Source organism: Equus caballus, chromosome 15 (assembly GCF_041296265.1).
Source record: "Equus caballus isolate H_3958 breed thoroughbred chromosome 15, TB-T2T, whole genome shotgun sequence".
In the NCBI taxonomy this organism is placed as follows: Eukaryota; Metazoa; Chordata; class Mammalia; order Perissodactyla; family Equidae; genus Equus; species Equus caballus.
This window is the reverse complement of record NC_091698.1, coordinates 106,140,972-106,167,488: the sequence shown is the minus strand read 5'-3', so window position 1 is coordinate 106,167,488 and position 26,517 is coordinate 106,140,972. Positions and strand designations below refer to the sequence as shown.

The window sequence follows — 26,517 nt, the reverse complement described above, 5'->3', positions numbered from 1 at the left end:
TTCTATCATGAAAGGGGGCTGGGCTTTGTCAAGTGCATTTTCTGTGTCTGTTTAGATGATTGTGTGATTTCTGGGTTTTTATTTTGTTGCTATGATACATAGCATTAGTTGGTTTTCAGATATCAAACCAACCTTGAATTCCTGGGATAATCCAGTTCATTATGGCATATAATTCTTAATACGTGTTGCTGGATTCATTTTTCTGATATTTCATGGAACATTTTTGCATCCACGTTTAAAACAGATACTGGTCTGTAGTTTTCTTGTGTTGTCTTTTGGTTTGGGTTTCAGGCTAGTATTAGCCTCAAATATAAGTTGGGAAATGTTTTATTCTGTTTTTAGCAGAGTTTATGAATAATTGTTATTAATTCCTCTTTGAATCTTGGTAGAGTGCAGCACTCAAGCCATCTGGGCCATGGCCTCTCTTCATGGTTAATTTTTTGGTTAGTAATTCAATATCTTTGCTTGAAATATTGGCTATTCAGATTTCTTCTTGAGGTATTTTTGGTAGTTTGCAACTTTCTAGGATTTTTCCATTTCATCTAAGTTATCTCATTTATTGGCATACAATTGTTCATGGAATTACTTTATAATCCTTTTTGTTTCTATAATATTGATAGTAATATCTCCTCTTTCGTTTCTTATTCTAGTATTTTGAATCTTTTTTCTTTCTTTCTTGGTAAATGTAGCTAAAAGTTTGTCAGTTTTGCTGTTCTTTTCAAAGAACTAGATTTGGGTTACATAGATTTTCTCTATTTTTTCTGTTCTTTGTTTCATTAATCCCAGCTCTAATCTTTATTATTTCCTTCCTTCTGCTTGCTTTATGTTTAGTTTTCTCTTCATTTTCTAGTGGCTCAAGATGGAAAGTAATTGATGAAATCTTTTGTTTTCATTATGGAGGCATTTACAGCTACAAATGTGCCTCTAAGCATGGCTTTAGCTGCATTCCATAAGTTTTGGGGTGTTATGTGTTCATGTTCATTCATCTCAATTAGTTTCTCATTTCACTTTTCATTTCTACTTTGATCCATTGGCTATTTAGGAATGTCTTATTTAATTTCCGTATATTTTTGTTTCCAATTTTTTTTCTGCTATTGGTTTCAAATTTTATTCTATTGTGTTCAGAGAACATATTTCACATTATTTATGTCCTGTTAAATATATTGAGTTTTGTTTTTGGTTTTGGTTTTTTTTGATGAGGAAGATTGGCCCTGTGCTAACATCTGTTGCCAATTTTCCTCTTTTTGCTTGAGGAAGATTGTCTCTGAGCTAACATCTGTGCCAATCTTCCTATGTTTTGTATGTGGGATGCTGCCACAGTCTGGTTTGAGGAGTGGTGTGTAGGTCCATGCTCAGAATCTGAAACCTCAAACCCTGGACCACAAATGTGGAGTGCATGAACTTAACCACTACGCCACTGGGCTGGCCCTGAGGGGTTTTTTTTTATGGCCTAGCATATGGTCTATTCTAGAGAATGTTCTGTCTGCACTTGAAAATAATGTATGTTCTGTTGTTATTGCGTGGAGGGTTCCATACATGTTGCGGGATCTAGTTGGTTTTTAGTGTTGTTCAAATCTTCTATTTTCTTGTTGATCTTCTGCCTAGTTTTTCTAGCCGTTATGAAAAGTGGGGCATTGAAGCCTTCACTATTATTGTTGAATTTTCTATTTCTCCTTTTATCACTGTTTTTTGCTCCGTGTGTTTTGATGTTCTGTTTTTAGGTGCATATATTTTTATAATAGTTGTATCTTCCTGATTGGTTAACTATTTATCTTTTTAAACTGTTCCTCTTCATTTCTAGTAAAATTTTAGTTTTAAATTCTGTTTTCTATGATATTAGTACAAGCACTCCAGCTTTCCTGTGTTTGCTCTGTTTGTATGATAGATCTTTTTTCCATCTTTTATTTTTAATCTATTTGTATCTTTAAATCTAAAGTATGTCTCTTGAAGATGAAAATATAGTTGGATCTTATTTTTTCTATTTGGTCTAAAAGTCTCTACTTTTTGATTGGATTGTTTAACCAGTAAAATATATGTTATTTTTGTTATAGTTGGGTCTATATGTGCCATTTTGCTTTTTATTTTCTATAGGTCCCATGTCTTTTTTGTTTCTCTGTTTCTCTTTTCCTGCTTTCTCTTATATGAATATTTTCTAATAAGCATTTAAATTTCTTTAATGATTTTTTCTTTATATATATATATACTTATATATATATATTAATATTTTAGTGGTTGCTGTAGGACTCAGCACGTACATCTTAACTTATCGGAATCAGCTTGAGATTCATACTGGTTTAATTCCAGTAATATACAGAAATGTTACTCTTATCTTGCCACTATTATTGTTATGCGTGTTATATCTATTGATATCACAAATCCAACAAAGTTATAATTTTTTGGCTTTAAATTGTCTTTTTTTCCAGCTTTATTGAGGTATGATTGGCAAATAAAAATTGTATATGTTTAAGATGCACAACGTGATGTTTTGATGTATGTATACATTGTGAAATCATTACCACAATCAAGCTAATTAATTATTAATTTACTATTTGTTTTCAATTCTTTAGCTCATTACAGGCTTACTCCCACCTACTTCCTTGTGCTGTTATTAGCAAATATATTAGACATGAATTACATATATGCTCATATATTACATTTCTACATTTTATAGGCCCCGCAATACATCATAGACAAATTATTTTATACAATTACTCTTCACATTATTTACAACAAGAAAGGAGAAAACTATGTATCTTGCCTTTTATAATTACATTATTGCTTTCTCTGGTGATCTTTGCTTTTTCACGTGGATTCAAATTATTGTCAGGAGTCACCTGATTTCAGCCTAAAGAATCCGTCAGCATTTCTTGTAAGGAGGTTTTACTAGCAACAAATTTCCTCACTTTTGTTTACGTGGGAATGTCTTTATCTCACCTTCATTTTTGAAAGACAGCTTTGGTGGCTAGAGCTGTGTTGGTTTCTATATTTTTACCGGGTTGACAGGTTTTTGCTTTGCACCTATTGTCCTGCTGTCTTCTGGCCTCCTCTGTGTCTGCTGAGAAGTCAGCTGGCTTGGGGGATCCCTTGTAAGTGACAAGTTATTTTTCTCTTGCTGCTGTAAGATTTCTCCCTTGTCTTTTATTTTCAACATTGTTAACATTATAAGTTATTTGTGGATCTACTTGTGTTTATCCTGTTTGGAGTTATTGGAGCTTCCTGGATTTGTAGGTTAGTATTTTTCAATAAATTGGGGAAGTTTTCAGCCATTATTACTTAGAATATTTTTTCTGCTCCTTTCTCTCTCCTCTCCTTCTGGTTCTCCCATTTTGCCTATGTTGTTGCACTTGACAGAACCTCACATTTCTCAGAGGCTTGCATGATTTTCCTTCATTCTTTTTCTGTTCTTTGGGTTGCGTGAACTCTGTCAGTCTATCTTAGAGTTCGCTAATTCTTCTGTTGGTTGGAATCTACTACTGAGCCTCTCTAGCAAATTTTTCCTTTCAGTTATTATACTTTTTAACTCCAGTGTATCTATTGGGGTCTTTCTTGTAGTTTCTCTCTGTTTATTGGTATTCTCAACTTCATGTGACATTGTCACATACCTTTGTTTCTTTAAACGTGGTTTCCTTTAGTTCCTTGAACATATGTATAACTTTCTGCTTAATGTGACCTCTGGGCACTTCACAGACCCAGTGTATACATCATACTCTCGTGTCTCTAGCAACTCGGGGTACTGGTGCTAACCCGCACCCCAACCTGGGCTTGTTATCATTATTTTTGTTGTTAACTGACTGGGTGGATTATTTTAGCAAAGTCTCTCCCAAACCCTCCCCCACAGGAGTGTCAAGCCTCTGATGGTGGGCTCATGGAGGTGCAGTCGGGGTCTGCCCACAGCCACCCTGGGATGATGGTGGCATTTGATGGGGTCCCTTTGTCTCCATCCCTGAGCAGCCAGCTGCTCAACTTCACTGATTTCCAGCTGATTGGTCTGTTGTTTTCAACAATGCTTTGTGGCATAAATGGCTCTACAGAATAATCCAGTCAAATCCGGGTTCCCTTGAAGGAGTAGTTCCTGGAGTCAGTGTTTGAGATTTGTTCTGATGCCAGGAGAGGTCCTTCTGCTACCTCAGTCCCAGGTTTTCTCCAGAAAAGTAGCCAGCTAACAGTTTAGGCTGCATTCATCCAATCTGTGGACCTCCTTCCAGTTGCCTTTCATCACAGCCCCTACAGTGTTTGAGTGTGCCAATAATCCTGAACTTCTCCATGCTCTACAGCCTTTTGGAACTAGATCAGGAGCTGTAGGTTTTATGGCCTGTCCCCCCCCAGGTGAAGTCTGTGAGCCAGGACTCAGGAGCAGGGATGGGGGCAATGACACACTTGTCTGTAGATGAACCTTAAGTTCTGATTTGAGCAATGCTAATCAAGGTGGGAATGCTGCCTCTTCAGGGAAATCTGCTTGTGAAGAGAGGAGGGTTGTTTCCTTAAAGGAAATCTTGTCTGGTAGATTCAGCTCAAGAACAGGCAGAACCGCTTTATAATGTCTCCAGTTCCTTCTTCTCTTCCGTCCTTCTCCCTGCTTAACAAAAGCCTGATTAAATTCACATCGGAAAGATTATGAAAACATAATTTAGTGCAGACCTTGTTTTTAAAAAAGTGTGTTTGATTTATTGTATCATTTTTTTGTCCTTTCGTTTATCTGCTTAAGGACATGAAGGTATAGGCTGCATGGATTAATGTGCACTGTTTTCTTAAGAAAGAATGAACAGAAGTGTAAATGACATTCCTCGTTTCTAAGAGTTGTCTAAGTCAGCTTGGGCTGCCATCGGAAAATACCACAGACCGGGCAGCTTAAACAACAGAAACTTATCTTCTCACAGTTCTGGAGGCCGGAAGTCCGGTTTCTGGCGAGAGCTCTTTTCCTGGCTTGCCAATGGCCACCTTCTAATTGTGTCCTCACGTGGTGGAGAGAGGTCTCTGGTTTCTCTTCTTATATGGAGCTAGACCTGTTGGATCAAGGCCTCACCCCTCTGTCCTCACCTAATCTTAATTCTTGCCTTAGAGGTGTCGACACAAATAATCCATAACCAATCTATAATCAAAATTAGGATGAGTTTATTATGAGCCAGATCTGAGGACCATATAGCCTGGGAGAGTCCTTTCCCAAAGGAAGGGAGTACTCCAAAGTGGGGTGTACACAGTGGCTATATATCGTCAAAGAGCGCATATCATGTGATTGGAATGTCCCTTTTACAACAGTCTTGAGATCGCTTCGCCAGCACAGTGATTCACAAAGCGATTGATGGACACAGAAGGTGGCAGGTCTGTGGTCTCCAGCTGGGTGGTCACAGCAGGTCAGCTGTCAATCCCTAGTCTGGGGAGAGATGCTTATCCTTAAGGATGTGCCCATGTAGGGGAAGTTACATCTTTCTTTATCTTAAAGGGTGTTGTTCTTGTCTTTGGGAAAGAGCAAATGCTTAAAGCAGAGATACAATGCATGCTCAACGGCCACACCAGGCCCTTTGGAAAAACAAAGTCAGTCTGAATTAATTTTACATTAAATGGCTTCCTGATATCTACAATATATCCTATTGCTTGCCATTTATTTATCAGCGGCTCCATCTCAAAACACATCCACACTGGGGATTAGGCCTTCAACATACTAATTTGGGTGACAATTCAATCCATAACAATAGTTATACGTAAATTATCTTTGAAAATGTCTTTGCAAGATAGGGAAGAACTTCTACATTAGAAACAATTATTTTGCTGTCATGAATAATTTGCCATGGTAGGATTTGTGGCAAGGTGGTTTTCATGGAAGAAAAGAAGGAGAACCAACCTTTTCAAAAGCTTTATTATAAATCAGAACTCAATGTGTGGTCATAAAACATCATCTGTGCTGAGTAATGATGGCGCTTGACTTGCCCATCATCATTGTGTCCAGAGCTTTAAATATCACAATAAATGGTCTTCGAAAGTATTATTACTAAGGACCCCATAAAACAAGAACTCCAAAATTTCTACAAAAGTGAGTTATTTCCTATATAAATTTGCGTTTCATATTTTTATTGAATTAGAAATAACTCTTAGGGATTTCAAAGTTTTGAGCTTGATTTCAGTAAACCTACTGAATCAGGTTAGTTATGTAACAACTGTCTGTTGGGCTTCCCTGTAGTGACCGACAGGTCAACTCGAGCACAGCGGGGCTGAGGCGCTTACTGGGGGGCTGTGGGCATGAGGCCTGAGGACCCGCTTGCCCCTCCGCCCTCCCTGTTGTGAGGAAACGCGTGTGAGGGCCTCCTTGCACAGCATCGCTCTCTCCTCTTCCTGCAGGTCCAGTGCGTTCGAGGTGCTGGCCCTGGACGGGGTCAGCACGGGGGTCCTTCAGTTTTACACAGCCCAGGAGAGCGCCGACTGGCTGAGAGCAGTGTCAGCGAACATCAGCGACCTGACGCTGCAAAACGTGAGCACAGAGACCTGCGCGGCTTCCTGCTCTCGCCCTCTAGTCCACGAAAATGATTAGGATCTTTTGTTATTTATGATTGACACTAAATGGTTGGTTATAATATTACACAGAGGAATATGTACTTTTATTATCAACATACCAAATCTGTGACTAAAAAGAGTTAAAAATTAAGTCATCTAAATGTTTCCTAATATAAGACTATGGGCTAAATCAAACATTTGGAAAACTTATAGCTGGTTCTCTCTCCCTCCGTCTTTCTCTCCCTCCCTCTCTCTCTCTCTCAGTCTCTCTCCTTGTCCTTCCCTCTCTCTCTTCCTTTCCATGCACAAACACAGAAATATTTGTACATATGCGAGTATATGTACTTTATCCAAATGCATCAATGTAATGTGGCATTTTTATTTGGGGATCCTAATTGGGTTAAAGATGTAATTCTCTGAAACATAATGAAAACTTATAAAGAGGCATATCTAACCAAAAGTATTACTTCTCAAGTTTTCACTGCAGGCATCCAGGAAAGAAAAAGTCCTCTGTCTCCTTGAGTGATCTGTTTCACAGTCAAAGTCAATAGGAAAATAATTTTTAAAAAGGAATAAAAAGAGATGGGGTGTGAGTGGAAATCAGTAAAGTAATAAGTTCCTTAAAGCAACCGCTGTCTGTGGCACTGACTTGATGGCCACGGCTGTGGGAGGTCGGAGCCGGACCCACCCTTGGCCACAGGTGGCCTTTGACCAATTTTCTGGTTCTCATTCCCTCCAGTTGACTTGCCCCTTGACTGCATTTGCCTCTCAATCCCCCCACCGGCCAGCTGGTGACAGGAGAACCCTGGGCCTTGGGGCTCACACTGTGCAGCCAGCCACCACTCCTGACCCACCTGGCCGTCTTCTTCCATGGACCTACCTTGTTCCTTGTCCTGGAGGCTGCTAAACAGAGGTTGACTGTGCACAGTAAAATATTCGGGAAAGCGGCACTAGGTTAGATTTCTATTCTACAGCCCTCAGAGGCTTGCTTTCTTCCTTCGCTTACATAAGGAGGTACCAGAACCTCTCTCAGATCTTAGTTTTCAAACTTGACATTTTGAATTCCAAAAGTATCTGGATGGACAAAATGAAAAGGAAAAAATAAATGAACAAATGATGGTAGATTGGTATTTGCAGAAATGCGTGTGACAGTGAGAGCCCTCATCTCTAGAGGGTCCTCACATCCTAGCTAGGAGGCAGAACAGAGAGAAGATGCTCAGACACCCTAGAACCAGAAACGTGGGTTCGAAGTGACTTTCTAAGTCTGTAGACTTGGGCATATTATTCTGGACCGCCACTTCCTCACTGGTAGAATTTTGGAAAATAATATCTACTTTGCAAGATTTATGGGAGAATTAAACAAAGGAACAATTGGGAAAACTGTAATTACCTAAGATTCAGAAATCATTTTCCTCATTTTTTCAGATGTTGAAATTTAAGCATCTACTGTCCCATAGCTTCACCTACACAAAATGCTGGTATTTGAAACATAATAATTTAAATAACATTGTTTATTCCATTATATTTGTATTTACTCTGGTTTGATTTTCAGGTGAGAAATGAATCATAAAATAAATTTATTCCCAAAGACACTCCCTGTGGCTAGTTGACTTCAGTTATCAGTTAGGTTGGAAAATTATGGCTTTAGTGTGCTTGTCATAATGACTCCTGCTTCCTTCTCTTTGCAGATGAAAATGGCAAATAAATGCTGTTCTCCTTGTGACCAGGTAGGATTCCTGTTTTTCATGTTGACCAGATAACAAATCCCAAAAAGTAACCTCTTTCTGTTTTTGGAATTTGATTTGGAAATTTTGGTGGGGAAACTTTGGCACACCAGGCTGAAGTCGGGGGTCCTCGCCCTCAATGTTAACTCCGTAAAACTGCCCATTTGTCGTGGAAATAATATAAGAAGGGTTGTTCTGTTCTCCCGGGCGTGCCACGTTATAGATGAGTTACCTATCGGCAGTTATGTTTTATAAGGAAACATGATCAAACAATAATGCAGAGATGATTTTTTAAGCTGAAAGTGATTTTAAGAAGGAGATGCACCTAGGTAATTTGGCATCTTTTTTGTTTTTTAAAGACTGGCACCTGAGCTGACATCTGTGGCCAAACTCTTCTTTTTCTTCTTCTTCTTCTTCCTCCCAAAGCCCCCAGGACATAGTGGTATGTTCTAGTTGTGCGTCCTTCTGGTTGTGCCATGTCCGCACCCGGGATCCAAACCTATGAAACCCTGGGCCGCCCAAGCAGAACCTGCAAACTTAACCACTCGGCCCCAGAGCGGCCCTGTAATTTGGAATCTTAAGCATCATGTAATTTTCTTAGACAAATTCCTCCTTTGGGAGCTTTGCTCTTGAGAGGGCCCTGACCCAGCAGATATTATTGCAGGGGGCGGGGACCCCTCACCCCGACACAGGCAGTGTGTGCACCTCGAGGCAGCGTTCTTACGCTGACCCACAGTCATGGCAACAGCCGCCTCTTTGGGACTCCTCAGCTCACTCCTCAAAGCAAAGACCAGCTTTTAATACTCTGACTCCCTACCTCAAGGACTGCTCATCGACTAGGTCTGTAAGAACTTAGGAATCATGAGCTATTCATTATCAGCAGTTTGAGTATCAGATAGACTTTGAAGCCACTACATACTTCTTCCGTCTCCTTTCTGATAAACTCACGGTTTAAGCTATAATGTCAGCAAATGTGTTTACTTATAGCTCATTGTGCTTTCATAGGTTTGAGGAAGTAAGCATTGTAGCCTCAAGTTAAAAACACCGAAAACAATGTGTTGTTTGCTTTAAATAGTGCTTATAAACACTCTTTAAATAGTGCTTACTGATAGAACTTCAATTCAAACTGAAGACAAGTCTCTACTAATCAAATGTTTGTTGTAAAAGATAGGAAATTAGGGCCATGTTTAAATTAAACCCCTGTAGGTGACATTTTTAAATTAGAAAAGAAACTCTAAGAAAAGTTGCTCTAAATGTAAGTTTTGTTTCATGTAATATTTTTCTAAATCTACGATCAACTATTTTTGTTTCACGTAGTTAAATGAGGGTGGTTAGCTATTTAATGAGTAATATTTCCATGAATGTCTTAATTAACATAGGATTCATTTCATATTCTTATACGCAAAATCTTGTTTTCCTGCTGTGTTTTGTGTTTCTAAAACAGAGGTTTCTCATAGACTTTTCCACCGAGAACACCTGTCTCCACATTCATACCAAACCATGTCTTCTCTGGATTTATTTTCCAAGGCTGGTGGGAGAGTGGACCAGATCGGTGCTCTTGTGTCCAGAGGAATTTTCCATTTTGAAATTGGGTTTCTGTTGGCGAAATCAAATTAACAAAATGGCCCGTGAGAGTCTTTGGATGGTAAATGGAGACACTTCTGAGACCACAGGAGGCAGTGGCTCCAGCTGGCCCTCCTTGCGGCAGCTCTGGTGCCATCCTTGGTGGGGAGATGGTTCTCTCTGTGACTGTGACGAGGCAGACAGGTGGCTCGTGGTCAGTGACCTGCAATGCCATGTGAGCGCCCACCACATGGAGAGCAGGCCTGTGACCTGAGGCCTGCGCAGGACTTGACCCTAATGGATTTGGGGGGACCCTTGGATTCGCATGGCTGTACTTCAGTTACCTGGCGTGTTGGGAAATCGAATTTGCTTTGTTTCTCTTTGAAACTTAACTCCTCTTTATCCTTGTGTCACAAGAGAGTACATGATATAAGGTTCAGAGAAACGTAAAATTGAGGAGCAAAGTTCCCAGTTCAGGGAACATTAATGAATTATGGTTCAAAGACCTCCGCGGCCGTGGGGTCATCTTGCTTGTGTTCTGTCTTATGAAATCTTATCACACAGTAAACCTTGTTTGTGTGGAGTCAGTCTTGGTGGCCTTACTTGACTAAAACCTGGATTCTAATTCCAGCTAACCCCTTCTCTGGTGCTGCAGTTTGAACAGGTTAACCTCTGAGCCCCAGTTTCTGCATCCATAAAATAAGAAAGCTGTAACAGGTCATCTAAAGTCTTTTTTTTAATCTCAAAATTTCTGTGGTTACTTTGAATTTACTTGGGACCTTGAATTAGTTTATTCAGAGAGAAATGTTAGAGACGAGCTCACTATGTGGGATTATTGGAGAACTCACCCCAGCCATATCCAGACGTGTTTTTGGTAGAGGATTACTTTATGTTTTCTCCAAAACTGAACGTTTTGTATGTGTTATAGGAGTTATGATGTTTGAGCCCTTTAAAATCAGGAAGGAATTTTTTTGCTCATTCTGAACAATTAATTCTTGATTTTGGTATGTAGCAAAGAAATATTATTTGGACAAATATGAAAAAAATAAAAACATTTGACAACCACTGAAATTGGCCAACAACAACAAAAAACCAGAGTTAGAAAGGTAATAAAAAGGCCTGGAGGGTGGATTTTTAGAGTCTTATCTGGTAACAAACATCACCATGTAATTTGTCATCTCAACTGGGGCACTTCTTTCTGGGATGGAGACCAACCTAAAAACGATGCTAAGACAACAGGCATAAATTTAGAATTGTCCCAGGCAAGCCAGAACACACGCTCACCCTGCTAAAATAGCAGGCAAGCCTGCACATTTCCAAAGTAAACCTCATCCAGAAAACCTAAATTAAAGGCAACTATGGATGCCTTCATTTCTAAATCCAAAGGAAACCTAAATAACTCAGGTAATTCTGGCCTTTTCCGTGTAAAGGAAAAGACAGCTGTGCGGTTACCATCTGAAGGATGCTTAAATAGTTATCGCGACTCATCCAGGTGGGGAAAAAAAAGAGAAAGAACTTTCCTATAGAAATAGCATCAAAAAAGATAAATGAAAATATGCTCCTTTATTACAATGGTTATGTCCTCTTGATTTAATTATGGTGGCACAATCAGGTAGGTGTTCATAAAATTATAATATACATTTCTTGGAACATGTAATAAGCCATTACAAAATTCATAATGTAAAAGATAAAATTAGCTTCTCTTAAAATTATTTATGAACTGCATATACCTAAAAAAGATTCATAAAGCAGCCAATGTTTCCAATAATAGCTAAGCTATAACTTATTTCTTGGCTAATTAATCTGAACAGAATTAAATTACATATGGAGTTTAATTAAGTTGACATCCAATTTATAGACATTTCAGATTATTAACAATTGGTACATCACCATCGTGGGCAGAAAAGGAGCTCCTCGTTCACTCCTCGATGTATAATTCCTGTTGAACGCTGTGCCCAGCACCATATTTACCCGGATTTGGGAAGACAAACATGACAACAAATTGCCTAACCCTGGAAGAGGAAGACAGCAGAGTCAAAGGAGAGGGTGCAGAAAGCAGGGTGCTGGGTCCACGGCTTCCAGAGGCTTGTTCTTGAACTCCACACCAGTACCTGGGGCTCCAGAGAAGTGGAGCTGCTCTCATGCTGAGTGGGAAGTAGACGTCAGTGTGTCCCTCAGTGAGTGCTCCTCTCTGAAAGGATGCTTGCTGCTCCTCTGCTGGAGAAGGACCCCAGGTCTCCATTTCCCCTGGAACTTACAACTTCTACTTTCTACTCACCCTGATCAGTCGATCGATCGATCGATCGATCTATCATTTCTCATCTGTCTGTCTATATTTACGTACATGTGGGTGGCTATCATAGCCCTGTCTTAAGGTACGTTCCTACATATCAGGCTCCAGTTCATCACTCCCCCGCTGTGAAATCTAAATTGCAGGATATGCATAAGCAGTTCATGAAAAGAAAGAGGAAGACGGGGGAGACTTGGCAGCATTTGAATACCTGATTTAAAAAATACAGGGAAACCCAGTGAGGTTTGTCTTCCCCGCGGGCAAAGCACTGCTGTAACTCCCCTCCCACGGCATGTGAGTCTGATCAGACCCAGAGCTGAAGGCTTCATTATTAGGAGTTTCCCCCAGAGGAAACACTGGTTTTACAAGTTTGAGGGACCTTGCCACGTGGCTGGAGACTTGCCAAGGGCATCCTGTCTCCATCCCTAGTGTTTTCTTCTGCGCTGTGGTTGTTTCCTATCCCCACCTGCCGTCTCTAACTCAGCAGTATGAAAAGATTCTGGGTTAGATCTTCAGTAATAAATATAGTATCAAAGCAGATTTTTGTGCTTTCTGCTGACTTAAAGTTTGCGATAATTTAGAATTTAAACAATTTCCTGTGTTATCTAGAAATTCTGGCTCCACACTTTTATGGTAATCGTTGAAAGAAAGGTCTGCTGCTCAGCCAGGCTGGTAAATGCAATAGGCACATCTTCCCTGCTGTAGCCACATAACTGCTTGTGAGGATGCAGGTAGGGAGCAGATGGAGAGTCACACACGCGTTCTTTCAAGAGCTAGGGTACAGGCGTGCTCTGCCATCCTGCACATGTAGAGTAGAGGACACGTAAAGAGCGTGTGGTCTAACGTGGACCCAGAGGGAAGGGCTGTGAGGGCACGGAGTGAAGGCTCCTGCAGTCCTGCTGGAAGGTGAGAGGCCCGCTGTTTACGTGCCAGATCACATGGCGCAGAGTAAGGTCCTTCACCCGCTTCATGTGCTCCCCAAACAGACTTGTGCAGTGGGTTGTAATCGCTGCTATTCAGAAGATAAGGCTGTAACACTTACGTTAGAACATACGTTTAAAATTAATCCTATTTAAATTGTAGGAATCATTGCACTCATGCAATAGTGAGTGTGGAAGGCAATAGTCACCCGTTGAATCCGTGTTCAGGTTAGAAACAGCAAGGATCTGCTAAATTTGCTTGAGAAAATGAGATGTTTCTTATCTTAAAACTCAATGGCAAGAAAACAAACAACCCGACTAAAATAAAACATTTTTTAACGATGGGAATTGAGCACATCTTATGATTTACAGCAGTGTTAATGCTAGTGTTATAAACAACAAAAGTGTATCCATATGTCCCAATGGGACAAAAATGGAAAAAGTCAATTAGAAATTTTTAAATAATCTGTGTACTTGGTTTCAAATCCACGAGACATTCAAGGAGTCGGCTGTGCTGAGTGGTTTTCAGGTTCTGATGCCACCCGGACAGGCTGGTACTGGCCTCCTACCTCCCAGCCCCCCGGGACAGGGTTTCCTGTGGTGCAGCATAAAATTCTCACAATTATCAGGTGAGGTCATTCTAGTCCATCTTATGAGGGAAAAACAGAGACCTAGAGATGTTAAATGTGTCAAAGGACACATGAAATGAAATTGTCTCGTCTACTACTAATAAAACTGTCCACGATAACATTAACATCTTATCACGCTGCTGTGGTTCCTAAATCTTCATGCTCAACCATAAGCAACTTACAAGTTCATGGGCCACTGGGAAACTTGGGTTACTTTAAAGAGCTCTGTCTATCTCGGACAGCCTGACAAGACACGTCACAGCTTTGAAGGCGTTAGATTACTAGTGTTCAACACTCAAACCAGAGTAGCCTTGACTGTGCGGCTCAGGCTCCACTCTCCACAGAATCAACGCCTGCATCTCTTTTTCCATCACTAGGAATCCTGTTTGTGGAAATCTGATTTTTGTACAATTTCATCTGGCTTCTTGACCTAGGCAGTCTTTCACCAGATGTAAGATTGAAAGCTGTCACTGATTTCTTAAGTAACAGATGGAGACAGGAACCATCTACCTCGAGCCCCAGCTGGCTGTCATCGAGAGCACTAGGGAGCACAGGTGCGCAGACCTGAAGGCTGCCCCACCTTGAGACAGTGCATAGGACAGTGTCATTTCAGAAAGTGGTTGGCATGTCTATGAAAATTTATTTTTAATTTTGTTTAAATATGCAAGTTGTTTTAAATATTTACTCCATAAAAATGTTAATTATTTCATTTTTCTTAACATGGCATAATGAGGAAATAAGAAAATTAAAATGAAATTATCCTTACCACTTTCTACAAAATATAAGTCGCATTAAAATTTTAGATAAGACACAGGGATTTTAGCTTAATATTGGTTTGAATTCATGCACTGAATTCTTAAATCATATTATTGTTTATTAACTTTTCGAATCATATTCTGAGTGGTTATAGTTTGTATTCTGTGTCACAAGATTAAAAGTATTTATCAAGTGTAAGAATCTATTATTTTTGTATTTATACTCACTGTTGTTAGGAAGTTGAACTATAAAGAAACATCTTTTTCCACATATGTCAACAATATGTTTACTATAGAAACAGAAAATGTATTAGCTGTTTTGGCAGCATCATAGACAAATCTGGAATACTAACCCCTAATAGAATGTAGCCAGCCTGGTGGTCTAGGGGTTAAGGTCCGGTGCTCTCACAGCTGTGGCCTGGGTTCCTTTCCTGGTCAGGGAACCACACCACCACCTGTCGGTCGTCATACTGTGGTGGCTGCATGACGCCGTGATGCTGAAAGCTGTGCCACTGGGATTTCAAATAGCAGCAGGGTCACCCATGGTGGACAGGTTTCAGTGGAGCTTCCAGACTGAGACACACTAGGAAGAAGGACCTGGCCACCCACTTCTGAAAAAACTGGCCATGAAAACCCTGTGGATCTCAGTGGAGCATCATCTGATACAGCGCCGGAAGGTGAAAGGGTGGCGCAAATAGACAAGCAAGGGTTCCGCTCTGCTATACACAGGGTGCTAAGAGTCAGAATCCACTGGATTGCAGTAATAGCAATAGAATGTAATTAAATACTGTGTTCTAAAAATGTATATAGGCGGCCGGCTCCGTGGCATGGTGGTTAAGTTCAGTGTGCTCCGCTTCTGCAGCCCGAGTTTGGTTCCTGGGTGCAGACCTACACCGCTTGTTGGTGGCCGTGCTGTGATGGTGACCTACATACAAACTAGAGGAAGATTGGCACAGAGGTTAGCTCAGGGAGAGTCTTCCTCCAGCAAAAAGGGGAAGATTGGCAACAGATGTCAGCTCAGGGTGACGCTTCCTCAGCAAAAAAACCAAAATATATCTATGGAATGTACAACTGTAATACAGCTGAGAAGTCAAAACTAAAAGCGTGTAGAAACTCCTGTGTGGAAGCTGGCCCGATACAGAGCTGCCCCAGTGCAGAACTGTGGGTGTTTAATTCAAGATGTTACACGTTTGTATGGTGTCTGCTTGATGGAAGAGTTGGAAGCTGACCTCGACTTGCCCAGGTCCCCCTGGCTTTGAGGATGCTGACTTAGTGGGTGGACAACTTGCTGGTTTGTTCTGTCTACCCCTGCGACGGTGTGCTCTTAGTAAGGCTTGGTTTTTAATTTTAAAGGTTTCCCTCTGCAGGTCGTACATATGGGGTGGGTCAACGAGAGACTGGAAGGCGCCGACTCCTCTCAGACCTTCAGACCCAAGTTCCTGGCCCTGAGAGGCGCGTCCTTCTACATTTTCAGCTCCCCTCCGGTAAGGACACCTTCAGGATTGCATGGGGGTCGGGGGGGGGGGGGGTTGCTCACAAGGTCGCTCGTGTCAGGGCAGCGGTGATCACATCTGTTTGGAAGAGGCCCTGCATGGTTGACAAGAGCTCTGCTTGTGGGTCTGCTGGCTAATCCTTCACAAATTAATCCGTTTCTCTCTTGCAATTCAAACAGCCATTTGAATGTTACAGAGTTTTCCTGTCTAAGGTAGCTGATTCGGAGGTGGGGACGCAGAAGGCTTTATGTCTTAAAGCGTGAATTATATGATAGAAGATCAAAAAAACAAACAAAACCCTTCTCTTCAGATATTTCTAATTTAATGGCCAAATAATGAAATTTAAAAGTTATTCTTCCCCTCATTTTTTCCACGTTTTATTGACTAAACAAACAGCCCAAGTTATTAGGATCCGTAATACGAATTTAATGCTGAATGCTGTAGTTTACAATTCTATTTTTCCAGTTCTCACCAACACCATTCTCCCAAAACTGACCAACTCTAATGTGGGTGCCCAGCCTAGAGTGTATCAATTAAAGCAATTCTACTTTCTGTGAGAACTCCAAACAAACTGAAAACCTGAGAGCTTCAGGTTTCTACAAACTTCGATGCAGGTCACCTACAGTGTTGATGGAACTTTCTGCCATTAAAAATAAGTGAAAGGATTTCCTGCTTTTTAAGCCTGAATAATATTCCATTGTATGATAAACCACTTTCCTTACCCGTTCATCCATCCCTGGGCATTTAGACTGCGTCCACGTCCCAGCTGTTGTGAGTAATACTGCAGTCAGTGAACGTGGAATACAGATGTCTTCAGATCCAGATTTCGTTTTCTTTGGATAAATACCCAGAAGAGTAATTGCTAAACCATAGGATTGTTCCACTTTTAACTTCTTCTTAGGAACTCCATACTGTTTGGGTTTTACGCTCCCACCAGCGGTGCTGGACGGCTCCCTTGTCTCCACACCCTCCCCAAAGCTTGGTGTCTTTCACTTTGGAGGCAGAGGATGTGTTTGTGGCACAGATTGAGGGGATGGTTTCCTGGGTGTGTTCTCTTCTTCAGACTCATCAAGTTGTGTACATTAAATTTGTGCAGCTTTTCCCGTGTCAGTTACACCACAGTGGAGTGGTTTAAAAAAATGAAAGACAATGAAAGGACAAGTCAAGCTCTGCCCTCAGACATCAGGACAATAATGCATGCTTTCTCCTCATTGATGAGGATAGTTTTTTAAATAAGCCTTTTATTTTGGAATAATTTTAGACTTAAAGAAAAGTTGCACATAACAGTATGGAGAATTCCTCTGTACCCTTCCCCTGTCTCCCCAAAGGTCAGCCTCTTACGTGGTACATTTGTTAGAACTGAAAATTACCAATGGTGCAGTGCTGTAACTCAGCCACAGACCATCGAACCAGCCTTTCCACCAGGTACCTTCCTGCCCCAGGCCCCGATCCAGGAGATCACGTTGCACGTGGAGCTACCTGTCTTTCGTAAACCAATTCTGTGACTTTACTGATGCTAAAGAATTCTCTAAATACTCGCCTGAGTAATCATTGAATTCTCCCCAAAACAAATGTAATAATGTTCTGTAACATTTGTTGCTAAATGTAATTTTGTATGGTCTCATCTAACAAAGTGAAACAAAAATAAGCACAAATACTCCTGATGGCCTCAATTCTGGGCTGTGTGGTGAAGCACTAGCTGCCTCTGAGCCTGGCGGATGAGTCTGAGCCGTCAATAATCAATCCTTGTTAGGCCGCAAGCAGAGATGCCTCCCGCTCCTGTTGCAGAAGAAAATCGCCCCAGGGTGGCTCTGCCCTGGCCTGACCTCGGAGGAGGGGAGAGTCTCAGGTCCCCCCAGCTGCTGCTAACCTGGCTCAGGGCCTGAGCTGGAGGGTCGGCACCTGCTCTGAACGGTGGGGGAAGTGACTGCGCGTCCCAGACCGCACCCCCGAGAGTGCCTTCCATTTTTCTTTTCTCCTTAAGTGTTAAGATTCTCAAGGTTGACTTTTCCCCACGTACAAAATTCCAAATTGTGAGAAATGCTTTAAACACTTAAATTTCTATGCTTGTTGGAGCAAATTTAAGGCAATTTAATCCGCCTCCCGTGTCAGTTTAAACTTGGTGGATGGAAATTCTAATTTTTGGAGGATGGGGTGGAGGAGGTCTCCACAATCATGAGATGGATAGTGTGATTTTTATTAATACCCTGTTTTGCCTGTCTGTTTTAAAATCCCGTGGCTGATTTTCTTGGCACTGATGCATGTCACACACACCACATCAGAGGAATAAATTCGCCGACCTCACCTGCTCAGATCTGCCCGAAGCAAATGCTGCCTCTTACTGCCATAAGTGTCGTGCTTGGAAACCTGAGGTCTGTTCAGGTCTCTGCTCTGAGAGAGAGGACTGAGCGGCAGATGGAAATGGAGAAGACGCCGTGCACACCCTCCCTCGGCGGGTCCAGGTCCTTGGGACACACGCAGCTTTGCAGTCCTCCCACCCAGCTTCCTCGGCCCTGACGAGCCAGCCTTCACATCCTCCTTTCCCTTCTTGTGTTTTGCTACATCTCCTAAATTACAGGTGTTTCAGGAATATGTGGAAGACTCCACATCTTTTCACGGATACCCTGCGCCTGCCTGATGCTGAATTAAGCTGGTGGAGGTCTGCAGACCTGAGCGCTTGGTGACCTGATGGAGCAGAAGGGGCACGTGGGGGGAGTCCCGTGATGTGCTTCTGGTCCCTGCTCACCCCTCATTCGCTCTCCAAGCCTTGGTTTCCTCGGTGGAACTAGGTGAACTTTCCCAGTTCTGTTGCCGATAAGTTGAAGTTTCAGGGACTCTGATGGGGCTGGCGGCTGCTTCTCCTCGTTGCTGCAGCGAATCTGTGACTTGGTCCCCAGGAGCCAGTGGGACCCTGAGAGATTTCGCCTCCTCTCTACGTAATCCTGGTAGAGCGATTGAGCTTCCTTATGAGTGGCCACGAAGTCCCATATGAGTTGATAATTTCCTCTGATCATTAGCGCCCCGCATGACTAGAAACTCCAGGAATGGCGTCTTCCGAATGAGTCGGCACCAGGCAGCAGGGTCTTTCTCCTGCGGGCCATTCAGGAGGCATTTGCAGAAGCCAGCGCTTTGCGGGAAGTGCCTGTGTGCTCAGAAGCAACTTCCCCTTCAGGTGTCACAGATCCCGAGCCTTAGCTCAGGCAAAATTGGAAAAAAACCTGCTTAATCAGGTTTTTATACAAATGATTTCCGGCACATGCAGATTTTCGTTCTTCACAGAAAGGTGTTAATGACTTCAGTTTCCCAGAGCCTGGCACCATGATGTGGTCTGACTGGTTTTGTTTTTATTTTCATCTACAGGATATTTAAATCCTCTAAAATATTAGATGTCGTGTCTCAGCATTTAAAGTTCATAAAGCCTTAGACCTGGTGTGCCTTGTTGTTCTAACGGTTTTGGTTTAGGACAGATGCTTCAGCAGTTCATGGATCAAAAAGCAAAGGTTCTGGGAAACATGCTTTTCTGAAATGAGACACTTATCTTCCCAGCGTCTCTTTGTAAGAATAGGAAAAAAATTAATTATGAACATATAACAAGAGCTGATTTTTCCCTGGGGCAGCTAGTGTGTGTTTGAAAAAATGTACACTTTAACAGCTATCATTTGATTTGGATAAATTAATGAAGAGTTACCAACAAATGGTTGTTTCGATCTGACTGTGGGTCCTCAGGGTCCAGCTGGGATGGAGGGAGCCTGGGACCATCGCTGTCCCGTGGGCGCGGGCCACTCCTGGATTTCAGTCTTGTCTCAGCATAATTATTATTAGACGTCACTTCAGTTTCAAAAGGGCCCCAGTTCAGACCTTGAATTTTCTGTCCTTTGGAAGTTGGCTGACCATGGACGGATCCTCGTGTTCAGTTGCCAGCGACGACTGGCAATACAGATATGGCTGGAAAAGATTGATATGGACGCACCACTTTTTCCACCAAATGCAAAGCAGACTGCTCCGTCTGAGGTTTCGAGGACTCGGGGAGCACGTGTTACTGCCACAGCACCGCCCGCAGTGGCTCTGATTGTCTGTGGCCTGGTTTCCATCAGCTACCGGGCCTGGCAAATGGAGTGTCAGGGGGAGTTTATAAAACACATTCACCAAAAGACGTTTTAAAATTTTATTTCACTACGTAACACATCGCATAACTTTTAGGAATTACAGGAATTACGCAGGGTGGGAATCATGCATGACTCAACGCTGGTTTCCTTCCAGAGCAGTGGGGCCGAGCCTCGGCCTGGGAACATCTGAGCTGCAGAAAGTCCCTCTGCACAGGGAGAAGCGCCCTGCGGCTCCCTCGGTTCTTTTAATTAAAAGCAATTTGTAGTTAAAGATGGGACCTTTCCAGCCGCGTCTCATTGCTTTTTCTCCACACCTGGAAGGGTGTTCCCTCACACGTGTTCCCCTCTGGCTCCTGTCGGCTCACAGCTGGCCTGTTGCTGGAGACGTGGGATCTGAGGGCTTGTGGACAAAGGCAGGTCACGCCTTTGCTCGCTGCCCCCCAGTGTCCCTGCTGCACAAGATTTGTGTTTGGGCTCCAGGACCTGCGCCCACAGGTGAGGTGCTGAGTGCTTGCGTCCCTCCAGGAAGCAGTCTGGCCGCCCTGCACCCTTCCTGCAAGACTGTGAAGGGATCGAGTATGTGCCCAGGTCCGTGGGCAAGTGTTGCCTCTCGAGGCAGGCTGGTGTCGTGCCCAGTCATCGTGGGGGTCGGTGGCCCCACTGAGCCTCCGGGTCCTCGCCTGCAGGATGGTGTGTGTAACCCAGCACCTGCTGTGAAGGGGCGTGTGAAGAGTACACAAGCCACCACACAGGCTGCTCTGTACACCCCAGCCGGTCAGGGCGAGCCCCCGTGAGTGTGGCCTCGTGTGCTGGTCCTCAGACATGGCACAGGGGCTCCGCCCTCGCCCCACCTGGACCTAGAGTGATTGTCCCCCTGTGCACTGGCTCCTCCGCAAGGAGAAAACCTCACGGGTGGATTTCGCATTAGCCAAACTGAATTGAGCTGAAAAGCGATTTTCCTGGACGTTCTGTTCTTGGCGCTTACGTGTCCGCAGTCATCTCTGGAGGAGTCCGGAGGGGGCCTCCAGTCACCGGCGTTGCAGGGCGGTGTGCATCCGCTTTCAGCCCAGGAGAGCTCCGGCCGTTCCCAGAGCCCTGACCGGGGCGGACGCCCTTCTCCAGGGAGACCCAGCCTGTCACAACATCCTAGGCAGCTCCCTGAGGGGAAGGTGCTGGCGTCTGTTGCCTCAGTTGTTCCTCTGGGTACTTGCTTCCATAATTTGCTTTTAAATTTCCTTCCTTACCTGGAGAAAAGTAATAAACACGACGAAACAACTTTCCTCGGTGTTGATTCGGAGCTGGCCTCGTTGTAAACCGTGAGTCCCTCTTTACATTTGATTTTGAAACCATTCATTTACAGAAATCCTGACGCATCTGAAGCTAAATTTAAAACAGCTTCTTTTCCTTCATTCCTGGGTTTCCCACGCTCGGTTGTGCCTATGGAATCCGCTTCTTAATTTAAATGTGCTTTCCTTATTGAAAGTGTGCATGAACAGCCAGAGTATTCTGGAATGGTGGGTGCTAACATCCGTGTGATGGTGCGTCAGCCCCAAGGCCAGCTTCCTATTCCTGGGGTCGAAAGTAGGGCAGGAGGCAGAGGACCAGGTGAGGGGCTGAGTGCATTGAAAGCCCACAGAAGCAGCTGCTGTGTTGAGAGGCAGGTCACGTGTCTCTTCGTTTTAGGACAGAACTAAAACTCACAAACTATCACCAGAGGACGAGAACTGTCCACGAGGTGGCCGGCCTGATGCCTCCCCACGCGCGCCTCGCCAGGGGCTGCCCGCAAACCCTTGTCTTCTGCAGTCACTCAGGGGTTTAGCCCTGGTGGGTTGTGGCTTCTTTGTCATTTGAACTATTTGAAAACAAGCAAACAGATAAACAACCCCATATGTTCTCTCTGGCAGCCTCCCCCTGCGCATTCCAAAGGGGCCGCCTCTCTCTTCATTGTCTCTGTCTGTCTCTCTCTTCCCTCTCCATCTGTCTCTCTGTCTTTCTTTCGCTGTCTCTCTACCTCTGTCTCTCTCTCCCTGTCTCTGTCTCTTTCTCTCTGTCTCTTCCTCTCACTCTTTCTCTGTCTGTCTCTCTCCCTCTCTCTCTGTGTGTCTCTTTCTCTCCATGTTTCTGTCTGTCTCTGTTTCTGTCTCTGTCTGTCTCTGCCTCTCCACCCATTCTTCTCTCCTCCAGGGTGTCCTCCTTGACCTAATTTCTCATTCCTCAGAGACAGAGTTGCATCTTTGATGTGGACACAGACCTGTGGCTTACCTTATAATAGTGGAACACCGGCCTCCCTGTCTTGTAAGCTCTCTGGCCTCTTGTTCTCCTTCCAAATAAAGGTACTTCCCAGCAGGTGTTCCTTTCGTTCACTTCTCATTCCTAACAATTTCTGCAGAAGATGGCTTCCCACCATCCCCGTTCTCTTCTCAGAGTCATCGGCAACAACTTCTTTTGATAATTATGGTTTTGTTGACATAAAGAAAAGAGTGAGGCCATTTTGATGTACTTTGGTCCATGCTATTTCTTGTAAAGGAACAGCAAGACTCTTAGATGAGTCCAGGAAGTCATTTTCAAGATGCAGTAGACCTGTGAAATTGAGTTAGCCCCACATGCATTTACCAACAGCATCATGTTTAAGGAAGCCAGATATTAATGTAAATCCTGTGCATCAGTCCACTTGTCTGCGGACAATTTAGATTCTCAAGATCACCGAAATATGAAAACTTTATTATGCTCAATTTGAATTTTTAAATATAAATATAAAATCATTCATTACATCAATGTAGCACCGCACAGTCTATGAAGCCCTGGAATATGGTAGAATTTAAGAAGCGTACTTACACACACATGCACTCAAACGCAGACCCTCCGTGCTGCTGGACTGAACGTGGATGTGAGAGGAGAGGAGTCGAGAGAGATTCCGGCTGGGATGGTGGTACCTCCGCTCACCGGGATGGAGGACCACAAGGAAAGGTGCTAGCGAGTGCTGGCCAATCCTAAGTTTGAAACATCTAAAGATCCCCAGAGGGAGATTTCGAGTAGAGTTGGAAGTACCTGCTTCTAGTGCAGGGACAAGATCTGGCTGGCAGTGTAAAGTTTGGAGGCCTTGGTACATGGATGGCCTCTGACGCTGCGAGACCAAATGACATGACACTCATCTAACTGGATTCTTCTTGATTACAAGACGGAGAAGCCATCTGTTTCTCCTGAGTCTGTACAACTGCCATTGTCCGCTGGTGATCAATACTAGTAACACTCAGGAAGAAATGAATAGTGAAGCCAGAGGTATCTGTAAATATTCCATCCAAAAGTTAGACTGACTTGACTTGATTTATTTGTACACTTCCTAAGGTCTTTATATAATTTTTAAATTTCTGGGACCTAAACTGTCATTACTAAATTACCTATAAAATGAGAATAAAGTGAATGCCTACTTGAGAGGGTTGTTGTGAGATTAACATAGATGGTTTATGTGGCAGTTCTCTGGATTGATAAAATGCCACAAATGCAGTTCATTTATTTTCCACTGACCTGGAAGTTTCTCAACACTGAATCCATCTTTGCTCCCGTCGCATCTAGCATCATGCCTCACATGAAGAAGATGCTCCTGAATTATTGGCAAATCTATAAAATAAACATTGGCAGATATGAACGCCTTGTGGTTGCACTGTATTCTTTGGAAATGTCACCAAATCCTCTCTAAAGAGAACACAAAGGAAAACTCAACCCTTTAGACTTTTTGGAGGGAGGAGGGGAGAGTTAGTCAACAAATCCCAAAGCATTTCGTGGCTGAAACTCTCACATAACAAGGGAATTCCACAAGAAAACAAAGAGAGATCACTTAAGAGTATTTCACACCTTTGCAGTTGAAAGGAGAGAATGGGAGGAGAGCCTGTGCAGGAGGCGGGAGACAGGTGCTGCCCACAGAGCAGCCTCTATGTCCACTTCCCGCCCGAGGCTCTGCTCAGTGAACCCTCAGGAGAGCAAGTCTCGCTACCTGGAGACAGCGTGATGGTGACAGTCCACCTCCCAGACTTCTGAAAGATTTCCAGGACTTCATTTACATTTTTAAAGGTGGAAAAGACAACTGTTCTGTTTGTATTTTAGTTAAATAAAGAAAACAAGTATATTTTTCTATTAAAATTAAATAGTTTGAGAACCTTTGAGGGCATATGTGTTAGCATGTACAAGAGTTAGGTGGAAATCAGAAACGTATGAAATCCAAACTTTCAAAGATCACAGTGAAACAGGATTTTCATGACTGCTCTTGCTTTCTGTCCGTGTGTGTGATGCCGTAGTACGTAGTTTAGCACATATCCATTTCCAAAGGCGGCCACACTAGACTAATTCACTTAGCAGTGTGCTTGTAGATGAGCAGACTGTGCACTAAATAAAGCATGTTAAGGACATTAAATATCCTGGGTAACTTTTTTTTAAAAAACTGGTGTTTTAGAGCAGTTTTAGGGTTACAATAACATAGAAGGGTAGGTACAGTGATTTCCCACATACTCTGGGTCCCTACACATCCGTGGTGTCCTCCACTGTTAACATCCTCCACCAGATGGTACATTTTTTACCATGGTTGAGTCCACACTGCCACACCATAATCACCCAGCATCCATGGTTTACATTTGGGTTCACTCTTGCTGTTGTACATTCTATGGGTTTGGACAAATGTATGGTGACTCTATCAATCGTTATGGTGTAGAGAGTAGATTCTCTGCCCTAAAACTCCTCTGTGCTCTGCCTGTGCATCCTTCTGTCCCCCACAAGCCCTGGCAGCCACTGATGTTTTTACTGGCTCTGTAGTTTTGCCTTTTCCAAAGTGTCATGTAGTTGGAATCATACAGTATGTAGACTTTTCAGATTGGCTTCTTTCACTCAGTAACATGAATTTGAGTTTCCCCCATGTCATTTCATGGCTTGACAGCTCATTTATTTTTATTGCTGAATGATACTCCATTGTGTGGATGTATCACAGTTCATTGATGTACTCACCTACTGAAGGCATCTTGGTTCCTTCCAAGTTTTGGCAATTATGAACAAAACTGCTATAAACCTCCACGTGCAGGTTTTTGTGTGGATGTCAGTTTTCAGTGCCTTTGAATAAATACCAAGGAGCACAGTTGCTGGATCATATGATGAGAGTATGTTTAGTTTTGTAAGAAACTGCCAGACTGTCTTCCAAAGTGACTAGACCATTTTGCATTCCCACCAGCAACATATGAGAGTTCCTGTTGCTCCGTGACCTCATCAGCATTTGGTGTTGTCAGCGTTCTGGATTTTGGCCATTTTAATGGGTATGTAGTGGTATCACATTGTTGTTTTAATTTGCATTTCCCTTATGACTTGATGTGGAGCATCTTTCCATATGCCTATTTGCCATCTGCGTGTCGTCTTTGCTGAGGCATCTGTGAAGATCTTTGGCCCGTCTTTTACTGAGGTTGTTTGTTTTCTAATTATTGAGTTTTAAGAGTTCTTTGTATATTTTGACTATCAGTCCTTTATCAGATGTGTCTTTTGCAAATGTTTTTTCCTAGTCTATGGTTTGTCTTCTCATTCTCTTGACAGTGTCTCTCACAGAGCATAAGTTTTTACTTTTAATGAAGTTCAGCTCATCACTTCTTCTTTCAGGGATAATGCCTTTGGTGTCGTATCAAAAAAGTCATCCCCACACCCAAGGTCATCTAGGTTTTCTCCTATATAATCTTATAGGAGTTTTATAGTTAGCGTTTTACATTTAGGTCTGTGATCCACTTTGCATTCATTTTTGTGAAAGGTGTAAGGTCTGTCCTAGATTCATTTTTTTGCATGTGGATGTCCAGTTCCAACACCGTTTGTTGAAAAGACTGTCTTTGCTCCATCGTATTGCCTTTGCTCTTTGTCAAAGATCAGTTGACTGTATTTATGAGGTTCTATTTCTGGACTCTATCCATTGTTCCATTGATCTGTTTGTCTTTTCTTTCACTAATACCACACTGTCTTGATTACTGTAGCTTTATGGAAAGTCTGAAAGTCCGGCAGCATCAGTCCTCTGACTTTGTTCTTCTCCTTAAATGTTGTGTTGCTTATTCTGGGTCTTTAGCTTCTACTCCTAAACTTTAGAATCAGTTTGTCAATATCCACAAAATAACTTCCTGGGAATTTGATGTGCCAGGGGGTAGTTCTTCTGGCATTCAATTTTCTTAATACCTGCACACGATGTGCTGGTAGAAGGAACGGCTGTATCTGGTCCTTTAGTGATGTGGGGAGGGTGGGAGGAGGAGCCTTCTGCGGTCCTATGACGAGGCCTCAGTCTTTTAGTGAGCCTGTGCCTCTGGACTGTGAACTTCCCAAAAATTTCTTAGTTTTTTTCCTCCCCTCTTAGGTGGGCAAGGATGGCTAGAGGGGGATGGAGCTGGGTGTTTCCCTCCCCCAGGTCAGTAAGGCTCTGATCAAACCCCATCAGGTTAAGCTCTGTGAACTAGTTTCCCCTGAGGGCAGCCTTGTTGAGGACAGTGTTGTGGGCTGTTTCAGAATAGTTCCTTTCCTCCTCTCCCTGCTGGAGGCATGAAGGG

At 42.9% G+C, this 26,517-nt stretch overlaps 1 protein-coding gene across 4 annotated transcripts in view; it reads left to right on the top strand.

Annotated features, from left to right (window-relative positions):
• Window positions 1-26,517, top strand: part of SNTG2 (syntrophin gamma 2) — a 320,660-nt gene that overhangs the window by 215,934 nt on the left and 78,209 nt on the right. For all 4 annotated transcript variants that reach the window (XM_070236809.1, XM_070236807.1, XM_070236808.1 and 1 more), the window contains exons 10-12: window positions 6,334-6,463; window positions 8,175-8,213; window positions 15,735-15,851. In XM_070236809.1, coding sequence (XP_070092910.1) covers window positions 6,334-6,463; window positions 8,175-8,213; window positions 15,735-15,851 — 286 coding nt within the window. The remainder of the gene's footprint in view (window positions 1-6,333; window positions 6,464-8,174; window positions 8,214-15,734; window positions 15,852-26,517) is intronic.